General features: G+C 43.5%; 1 protein-coding gene across 5 annotated transcripts in view; it reads left to right on the top strand.

Annotated features, from left to right (window-relative positions):
• The first annotated feature begins 2520 nt into the window (after window positions 1–2520).
• Window positions 2521–10967, top strand: part of LOC110508409 (fizzy-related protein homolog) — a 30687-nt gene continuing 22240 nt past the window's right edge. For 2 of the 5 annotated variants that reach the window (XM_090225692.1, XM_021588925.3), the window contains exons 1-2: window positions 2521–2723; window positions 7931–8001. In XM_090225692.1, the coding sequence (XP_090081818.1) occupies window positions 7933–8001 (69 nt within the window). In that variant the 5' untranslated portion in view covers window positions 2521–2723; window positions 7931–7932. Of the gene's footprint in view, window positions 2724–5230; window positions 6125–7930; window positions 8002–10967 lie in introns of all 5 variants that reach the window. The other 3 variants (XM_021588924.3, XM_090225691.1, XM_021588926.3) reach the window with 3 other exon arrangements.

Below are 10967 nucleotides of genomic sequence, written 5' to 3'. Positions count from 1 at the left end.
ACTAGCCAGGGATGGCCCAAAACAACAGGTGTAAAAGGTGAACGAAAAATTAAAAAAGAAATGGTTTCGCTATGATTACCAGAGACAGTGAGGGTTAAAGGTAGCGTCTCACGCTGAATCCTGGGGAGAGGACTACCATCCAAGGCGAACAAGGCCGTGGGCTCCCTTAACTGTCTGAGAGGAATGTCATGTTCCCGAGCCCAGGTCTCGTCCATAAAACAGCCCTCCGCCCCAGAGTCTATCAAGGCACTGCAGGAAGCTGACGAACCGGTCCAGCGTAGATGGACCGACAAGGTAGTGCAGGATCTTGAAGGAGAGACAGGAGTAGTAGCGCTCACCAGTAGCCCTCCGCTTACTGATGAGCTCTGGCTTTTACTGGACATGAAGTGGCAAAATGACCAGCGGAACCGCAATAGAGACAGAGGCGGTTGGTGATTCTCCGTTCCCTCTCTTTAGTCGAGATGCGGATACCTCCCAGCTGCATAGGCTCAGCACCCGAGCCGGCAGAGGAAGATGGTAGTGATGCGGAGAGGGGGGCAACGGAGAACGCGAGCTCCTTTCCACGAGCTCGGTGACGAAGATCAACCCGTCGCTCAATGCGAATAGCGAGTTCAATCAAGGAATCCACGCTGGAAGGAACCTCCCGGGAGAGAATCTCATCCTTTACCTCTGCGCGGAGACCCTCCAGAAAACGAGCGAGCAAAGCCGGCTCGTTCCAGCCACTGGAGGCAGCAAGAGTGCGAAACTCAATAGAGTAGTCTGTTATGGATCGATTACCTTGACATAGGGAAGACAGGACCCTGGAAGCCTCCTCCCCAAAAACAGATCGATCAAAAACCCGTATCATCTCCTCCTTAAAGTCCTGATACTGGTTAGTACACTCAGCCCTTGCCTCCCAGATTGCCGTGCCCCACTCACGAGCCCGTCCAGTAAGGAGAGATATGACGTAGGCGATACGAGCAGTGCTCCTGGAGTAAGTGTTGGGCTGGAGAGAAAACACAATATCACACTGGGTGAGGAACGAGCGGCATTCAGTGGGCTCCCCAGAGTAACACGGCGGGTTATTGATTCTGGGCTCCGGAGATTCGAAAGCCCTGGAAGTGGCCGGTGGATCGAGGCGGAGATGGTGAACCTGTTCTGTGAGGTTGGAGACTTGGGTGGCCAGGGTCTCAACGGCATGTCGAGCAGCAGACAATTCCTGCTCGTGTCTGCCTAGCATCGCTCCCTGGATCTCGACGGCTGAGTGGAGAGGATCCGAAGTCGCTGGGTCCATTCTTGGTCGGATTCTTCTGTCAGGTGCGTGAATGAGGACCCAAAAGCGAATTAACAAAACAGAGTTTCTTTAATGACGAAACACACGTAGGCTCAGATGGACAGGCAGATTCCGACAGGACAGGACAAGGTTAGCTGAACAGGCAGATTCCGACAGGACAGGACAAGGTTGCAGCAAACACGACGATAGTCTGGTTCAGGCATGAGTAACACAAACGAGAATCCGACAAAGACAGAAGCAGAAACAGAGAGAGATATAGGGACCTAATCAGAGGGAAAAAGGGAACAGGTGGGAAAAGGGGTGAACGAGGTAGTTAGAGAAGACAAGGAACAGCTGGGGGAAAGAGGGGAAGAAAAGGTAACCTAATACGACCAGCAGAGGGAGACAGGGTGAAGAGAAAGAACAGGAACAGGACACAACATGACAATACATGACAGTAAGTGATTGCAAAAACTGTAATCAGTTACATTACCAACAAAAATATTATAATCAGATTAGATACTTTTGAAAAATGTGATTATTACTTCAAGGATTACTTTTAAATTCAGAAAGGATGCTTGTGAAAAAAACATCTTTGACACTTCTCTGTTTTCTCAATGACATTCAAACAGCTTTGAAAAATAGAGCAAGTTTAAATTTGTTCAACATGAGCGAGTCTGACAATAAGTCAGAGACCACAATGATGACATACCAAATGTGTTTGATGGATCTAGGGAAAAGTGCAGGAATAGTCTTTTGTAGGCTACGGTCCAAACTATGTCTTCCAATGGTGTGACTGCTGGTGGCATCCAAAGATTATCCAACTTGAATAAACGCTTGGAGGTAAGGATGACAGCAGTGGTGTGGTCAATGGCGATCATTATTGAAATCTACTTAGCGCATTGATAGGAAAAGGGTTAGGCTTAGCTAAAATGAATAGAAGGTTAGGATAAATAACTTGGCAGGTTAGAAGAATTAAAGATAATTAATTTAAGATTAGGAAAGGGGTTGGGTTTAGGTTTAGGTAGAATGGGCAGCAGGTTAGGAGAATGAGGCTAGGAAAAGTGTTGGGGTTAGGTTTAACTAAAAGCAAAACTGTCTTGAGTGGCAACAAATCTGCCCAATTAGCTAATTCCCTTTCTTTACACCTACTTATGTTGATCCTCCCACTTCTGTTGACACACCCACTTTCAGACACACCCAATCATGTATGCAGTTACCCATGACTCGTCAGAATCACTTCTGCCTGTCTGTTCCCTTGACAACGCAAAATGTGTGATTCGAAAAAAGTGACGTAACCGCGTTTTTCCCATGTTCCTTTGCGAATCCCGGTCAAGCATTTGTTGGTGAAAACATTCATCTCTTTCTGGGCTGGAGAATAAAGAATATGTATTTTTTCTCCACATAAATCTCGCCAGACAAACAATAATCTCCGATTCAGTGCATAACTGAGAGTCTTTCACGCTGCACGGTAGGTCCATTTGAAAAATGTTTGTGTGAGAAACAAGTTCGAACGTTTGGAGATTGATAGGTTGCTAACGTTAGCGCGGTACTAACGTTACTGGTCAGCGAAAGGAACAGTTGTGATTTATGACTAGCATTGCTTTATCGTGGTAATTGTAGTTAGCTTTCTACAATCAGTGGCTTTAGTGTCGTCGAATAATTGTATTTTTGGACGGTGTTTGAAAGTGGCTTTCATATTGGCTCAACTATAATATGGCGAGCTAGTTCCGGCATTCTTGAACTAGAGATCTAACATTAGTTTTCTGCCAATTAAAATTGTAACAGACCATCGGGCTTAGTTTAGAGAGAACAACATCAGTAAACTATGCCAACAGTTTTCTGATTATGCACGACAGAAGCAGTTGCATCTAGCTCTATGATGAAACTGGCTCGTGAGGACCACCACAGGAAAGGAATACCTAAAGTTACCCCTGCTGCAGAGGATAAGTTAATTACAGCCAGCGAGATTAGTGCGCCAGCTATTCAAGTCTCCACACAAAACAACCCGAATAGCTAGGTACAATTTACAGAAAACAAAACAGTGCTTTGGAACTAAAGTATTGAATTAATCTACATCATTGAGGCAAAGCCCAGTATCACATAGGAGATGCATAATATGCAGCTGACAAGTACACTATATATACAAAAGTATGTGGACACTCCTTCAAATTTGAGTATTTGGCTATTTCTGCCTCACCTGTTGCTGACAGGTGTATACAGTGCCTTGCGAAAGTATTCGGCCCCGTTTAACTTTGCGACCTTTTGCCACATTTCAGGCTTCAAACATAAAGATATAAAACTGTATTTTTTTGTGAAGAATCAACAAGTGGGACACAATCATGAAGTGGAACGACATTTATTGGATATTTCAAACTTTTTTAACAAATCAAAAACTGAAAAATTGGGCGTGCAAAATTATTCAGCCCCCTTAAGTTAATACTTTGTAGCGCCACCTTTTGCTGCGATTACAGCTGTAAGTCGCTTGGGTATGTCTCTATCAGTTTTGCACATCGAGAGACTGAATTTTTTTCCCATTCCTCCTTGCAAAACAGCTCGAGCTCAGTGAGGTTGGATGGAGAGCATTTGTGAACAGCAGTTTTCAGTTCTTTCCACAGATTCTCGATTGGATTCAGGTCTGGACTTTGACTTGGCCATTCTAACACCTGGATGTGTTTATTTTTTAACCATTCGATTGTAGATTTTGCTTTATGTTTTGGATCATTGTCTTGTTGGAAGACAAATCTCCGTCCCAGTCTCAGGTCTTTTGCAGACTCCATCAGGTTTTCTTCCAGAATGGTCCTGTATTTGGCTCCATCCATCTTCCCATCAATTTTAACCATCTTCCCTGTCCCTGCTGAAGAAAAGCAGGCCCAAACCATGATGCTGCCACCACCATGTTTGACAGTGGGGATGGTGTGTTCAAGGTGATGAGCTGTGTTGCTTTTACGCCAAACATAACATCTTGCATTGTTGCCAAAAAGTTCAATTTTGGTTTCATCTGACCAGAGCACCTTCTTCCACATGTTTGGTGTGTCTCCCAGGTGGCTTGTGGCAAACCTTAAACAACACTTTTTATGGATATCTCTAAGAAATGGCTTTCTTCTTGCCACTCTTCCATAACGGCCAGATGTGTGCAATATACGACTGATTGTTGTCCTATGGACAGAGTCTCCCACCTCAGCTGTAGATCTCTGCAGTTCATCCAGAGTGATCATGGGCCTCTTGGCTGCATCTCTGATCAGTCTTCTCCTTGTATGAGCTGAAAGTTTAGAGGGACGGCCAGGTCTTGGTAGATTTGCAGTGGTCTGATACTCCTTCCATTTCAATATTATCGCTTGCACAGTGCTCCTTGGGATGTTTAAAGCTTGGGAAATCTTTTTGTATCCAAATCCGACTTTAAACTTCTTCACAACAGTATCTCGGACCTGCCTGGTGTGTTCCTTGTTCTTCATGATGCTCTCTGCGCTTTTAACAGACCTCTGAGACTATCACAGTGCAGGTGCATTTATACGGAGACTTGATTACACACAGGTGGATTGTATTTATCATCATTAGTAATTTAGGTCAACATTGGATCATTCAGAGATCCTCACTGAACTTCTGGAGAGAGTTTGCTGCACTGAAAGTAAAGGGGCTGAATAATTTTGCACGCCCAATTTTTCAGTTTTTGATTTGTTAAAAAAGTTTGAAATATCCAATAAATGTTGTTCCACTTCATGATTGTGTCCCACTTGTTGTTGATTCTTCACAAAAAAATACAGTTTTATATCTTTATGTTTGAAGCCTGAAATGTGGCAAAAGGTTGCAAAGTTCAAGGGGGCCGAATACTTTCGCAAGGCACTGTACAATCGAGCACACTGTCATGCAATCTCCATGGACGAACATTGGCAGAAGAATGGTCTTACTGAAGATATTTGTGACTTTCAACATGGCACCTTTCCAACAAGTCAGTTTGTCAAATTTCTGCCCTGCTAGAGCTGCTCCGGTCAACTGTACGTGCTGTTGTGAAGTGGAAAGGTCTAGGAGCAACAACGGACAGCCGTGAAGTGGTAGGACACACAAGCTCACAGAACAGGACTGCCCAGGGCTGTAGCGTTTAAAAAATCGTCTGTCCTCGGTTTCAACACTCACTACCGAGTTCCAAAACTGCCTCTGGAAGAAGAACTGTTTGTCGGGAGCTTCATGATGTGGGTTTCCATGGTAGAACATCTGCACACTAGCCATAAGATCACCATGCGCAATGCAAAGTGTCGGCTGGAGTGGGGATGTATGGCCCTATGAAATCCATTTAATTTTTTTCCAAATTCCATTTTTTCTCCGTACATTTTTCAAAATTCTGTGTTCTACGGTTTACTCTAATTTCATCATCAGAAAGAGTCTATTAATGTGAATGAATAAAAGGTCAACAATTTAACAAGATATACATTTGTAATGCAACACATCGTACAATTTTTTTTAAATCAAGGCAAGTGCTTCAAAACTGAGTTCTACTAAGAGTTTCATTATAAATGGAAAAAAGTAATGTAAGAATCTAGGCAACAATGCATCAACCTTCTCCTGTTTCCAGCTGGAGGATGTTTGTGACTGCCTGGGATGATGACTTTTGTGCCAACAAAAACTCTGTACAGGTGAACATGCTCTGCATGGTACTTCACTGCCTCAAACCAGCTATTCCATCTGGAGCTCTCTGCTTCAGGAGCCTTGGCCAGCACAAACTCCTTCATAATGAGGAAGCTCACCCTTCTTCTCTTTCTGGCAGGCTTCTTGAAGAAGACAGCTCTCATCCATGTCACAAGTGATGCAACTTCAGAGAACTATTTGTAGTGCTGCCAGGTCTCACCCACCAGATTGATGACATGGCAGAGACAGGTAACATGGACACTGTTGGGCATCACTCCTTTCAGAACCTCCTTGTATGCCTTCGGGCAGTAGGAGGCATTATCTGTGACCACTGCCCAGGCATCGTTCAGATCGTTGCTGTGGAGGGAGGCTAGTATAGCTTGGGAAAATGTTGAGTAGTTGCATCTTTCCATGAAAATGACATCCACCAGAACGTACTGGTTTTCAACACCTGGAATGAAGGATAAGGAAAAACTAGAATTATGTTTGAACCTAAAATAATAATGTGACAACTTTTCTCTCAACGTGATCAAGACAAAAGAGAGGATTGTGGACCACAGGAAAAGGAGGACCGAGCACGCCCCCCTTATCATCGACAGGGCTGTAGTGGAGCAGGTTGAGAGCTTCACGTTTCTTGGCGCCCACATCAACAACAAACTAACATGGTCCAAGCACACCAAGACAGTCGTGAAGAGGGCGCGACAAAACCTTATTCCCCCTCAGGAGACTAAAAAGATTTGGCATTGGTTCCTCAGATCCTCAAAAGGTTTTACAGCTGCACCATCGAGAGCATCCTGGTTGCAGGGGGTACCGGTTGTAGTGGTTGCATCACTGCCTGGTATGGCAACTGCTCGGCCTACGACCGCATGTCACTACAGAGTTTAAGCTTCCTGCCATCCATGACCTCTATACCAGGTGGTGTCAGCAGAAGGCCCTCAATTGTCAGACTCCAGCCACCCTTGGTGTGGAATGTCCTCTCTGCTACTGTACGGCAAGCGGTACCGGAGTTTCAAGTCTAGGTCCCAGAGGCTTCTTAACAGCTTTTACCCCCAAGCCATAAGACTCCTGAACAGCTAGTCAAATTGCTACCCAGACAATTTGCATTGTTCCCCCCACCCTCTTCTAAGATGCTGCTACTCTGTTATTATCTATGCATAGCCACTTTAATTACTGTACCTACATGAACACATTACCTCGACACTGGTGCCCACGCACATTGACTCTGTACCGGTACCCCCTGTGTATATCGCCCCGCTATTGTTATTTACTGCTGCTCTTTAATTATTTATTATTCTTATTTCTCAATTTTTTAAATATATATAGGTATTTTCTTAGCTGCATTGTTGGTTAAGGGCTTGTAGTAAGTAAGCATTTCACCTGTTGTGTTCGGCGCGTCTGACAAAGAGAATTTGATTTGATTTTAAGCTCTTAGCTGTTGGACTCTGGAGTGATGCATCGTGCGTCGGACTGCCAGATGGTGAAGCGCGAGTCTGGATTTGGCGGATGCCTGGAGAACGCTACCTGCCTCAATGCATAGTGCCAATTGTTAAGTTTGGCGGAGGAGGAATACTTGTCTGGGGCTGTTTTTCATGGTTCGGGCTAGGCCCCTTAGTTCCAGTGAAGGGAAATCTTAACGATACAGTATACAATGAAATTCTAGACTATTTTCTGCTTCCAACTTTGTGGCCCTTTCCTGTTTCAGCAAGACAATGGCCCCATGCACAAATCGAGGTCCATACAGAAATGGTGTGGAAGAACTTGACAGGCCTGCACAGAACCCTGACCTCAACCCCATCAAACACCTTTGGGATGAATTGGAATGCTCTTGTGGCTGATTGGAAGCAAGTACCTGCAGCAATGTTCCAATATCTAGTGGCAACCCTTCCCAGAAGAGTGGTAGCTGTTATGACAGCAAAGGGGTGACCAACTCCATATTAATGCCCATGATTTTGGAATGAGGTGTTCAAGCAGGTGTCCACATACTTTTGGTCAGTAGTGTAGCTATGATATTTTTGAATGTAAATCAATGCTATATCATTTCTTATTCCTTTACAGCTATGGACCAGGACTATGAGTGTCGGCTGCTCAGGCAGATCAACATTCAGAACGAGAATGCCAGCCCTATTGTAAGTGGATTGACTTTTTAAAAGGTATTGTCTGTACTGTTTTATTATTCTGTATTGGCTTGTGTTGTCCAATATCATGTATTGAGATGGTATGATGTTCCCTTGTTTACTTCTTGCAAATATCTTAGAATTCAAACCTCAAGATGGTGTCTAAATGTATTCATGTATGAATTGCTTGGCACACACTTAGCTGACCACAGAATGTTCAGGGATTTGGAGAGTGAGTTTTAGTTCAATTGATGGGACATGGGGTGAAGGTAATCTATCCAGAGATACTGGTGATGTTAACGCTTCAGTGTACAGGTTAATTTGCATAATTTGGTGGAATTAAATTGGCGCGTGTGTGTATTTTCGTTAGTTGTCATGTATCTCATTTATCACACAGCCTAGTTTGTGGAGCGGAATAGCCTATCACCTGTCAAACAGAGCGAGAGCAGCTCATCAGAAATGTGCTACTGGAGTGAAACGTGCTTTTGTAAGCCCAGTCATTGCGCCACCAATAATTCTAAATGCAAATATTTCTAAATCGCGCCTCCTATTCGAGTGCATAGGCTTTACCAACGGTAGACAGGCTATCAGCGCGTAACTAGAGAGTATAACTGCATCCAAAATAACACCGTCGACTGCAGTTAATGCACTTTTACTGCAGTTTCAAAACTATCTTTTTTTTGTAAGGGTAGCCAAAATCCAACGATAGAAATGTGGAGGAAATGATTTTATAAAGGCCGTTAAACAGAATTTTTCTCCTTCTGTTTTATTGGTTTTCATAAACTTTATTTAGTTGTCCAGAAGCCGAAGGTACAATCCTAGTCATATTAGCAACCCATGCTAGTTTTTGCTGTTAGATTCGCCCTCTTCTCTAAGTTTCTAACACAGATTTTCATGGAACTGCTCGCCATCAGTTGCGCTGTTTAGAACTGTGTTTTCCAACTAATTGCATTTTGGAAAATGTTAAATGGTGTTTTAATTGGCTGCGTCATTTACAGGAGTTGCTTGTTCAATAATAGGTTATACAGTGGGGCAAAAAAGTATTTAGTCAGCCACCAATTGTGCAAGTTCTCCCACTTAAAAAGATGAGAGGCCTGTAATTTTCATCATAGGTACACTTCAACTATGACAGACAAAATGAGAAAAACAAATCCAGAAAATCACATTGTATGATTTGTAATAAATTTATTTGCAAATTATGGTGGAAAATAAGTATTTTGTCAATAACAAAAGTTTATCTCAATACTTTGTTATATACCCTTTGTTGGCAATTACAGAGGTCAAATGTTTTCTGTAAGCCTTCAGAAGGTTTTCACACACTGTTGCTGGTATTTTGGCCCATTCCTCCATGCAGATCTCCTCTAGAGCAGTGATGTTTTGGGGCTGTTGCTGGGCAACACAGACTTTCAACTCCCTCCAAAGATTTTCTATGGGGTTGAGATCTGGAGACTGGCTAGGCCACTCCAGGACCTTGAAATGCTTCTTACGAAGCCACTCCTTCGTTGCCTGGGCGGTGTGTTTTGGGATCATTGTCATGCTGAAAGACCCAGCCACGTTTCACATTCAATGCCCTTGCTGATGGAAGGAGGTTTTCACTCAAAATCTCACGATACATGGCCCCATTCATTCTTTCCTTTACACGGATCAGTCGTCCTGGTCCCTTTTGCAGAAAAACAGCCCCAAAGCATGATGTTTCCACCTCCATGCTTCACAGTAAGTATTGTGTTCTTTGGATGCAACTCAGCATTCTTTGTCCTCCAAACACGACGAGTTGAGTTTTTACCAAAAAGTTATATTTTGGTTTCATCTGACGATATGACTTTCTCCCAATCTTCTTCTGGATCATCCAAATGCTCTCTAGCAAACTTCAGACGGGCCTGGACATGTACTGGCTTAAGCAGGGGGACACGTCTGGCACTGCAGGATTTGAGTCGCCGGCGGGGTAGTGTGTTACTAATGGTAGGCTTTGTTACTTTGGTCCTAGCTCTCTGCAGGTCATTCACTAGGTCCCGCCGTGTGGTTCTGGGATTTTTGCTCACTGTTCTTGTGATAATTTTGACCCCACGGGGTGAGATCTTGCGTGGAGCCCCAGATCGAGGGAGATTATCAGTGGTCTTGTATGTCTTCCATTTCCTAATAATTGCTCCCACAGTTGATTTCTTCAAACCAAGCTGCTTACCTATTGCAGATTCAGTCTTCCCAGCCTGGTGCAGGTCTACAATTTTGTTTCTGGTATCCTTTGACAGCTCTTTGGTCTTGGCCATAGTGGAGTTTGGAGTGTGACTGTTTGAGGTTGTGGACAGGTGTCTTTTATACTGATAACAATATCAAACAGGTGCCATTAATACAGGTAACGAGTGGAGGACAGAGGAGCCTCTTAAAGAAGGTCTGTGAGAGCCAGCAATCTTGCTTGTTTGTAGGTGACCAAATACATATTTTCCACCATAATTTGCAAATAAATTCATTACAAATCCTACAATGTGATTTTCTGGATTTTTTTCCCTAATTTTGTCTGTCATAGTTGAAGTGTACCTATGATGAAAATTACAGGCCTCTCATCTTTTTAAGTGGGAGAACATGCACAATTGGTGGCTGACTAAATACTTTTTTGCCCCACTGTATATATTAGAGGTCGACCGATTAATCGGAATGGCCGATTTCAAGTTTATTTTTGGACACTATTTTTTTATTACACCTTTATTTAACTAAGCAAGTCAGTTAAGAACACATTCTTATTTTCAATGACGGCCTAGGAACAGTGTCTTAACTGCCTTGTTTTGGGGCAGAACGACAGATCTTTACCCTGTCAGCTCCGGGATTCAATCTTGCAACCATAGTTAACTAACGTTAGTCCAACGCTCTAACCACCTGCCTCTCATTGCACTCCACGAGGAGCCTACCTGTTACGCGAATGCAGTAAGAAGCCAAGGTAAGTTTGCTAGCTAGCATTAAACTTATCTTATAAAAAACAATCAATC

The sequence above is a fragment of the Oncorhynchus mykiss genome, chromosome 28, assembly GCF_057628025.1.
Source record: "Oncorhynchus mykiss isolate SJ-2025 chromosome 28, ASM5762802v1, whole genome shotgun sequence".
Taxonomy (NCBI): domain Eukaryota; kingdom Metazoa; phylum Chordata; class Actinopteri; order Salmoniformes; family Salmonidae; genus Oncorhynchus; species Oncorhynchus mykiss.
Note: the sequence above shows the minus strand (reverse complement) of the source record. Positions and strands in the feature narration are given on the sequence as shown.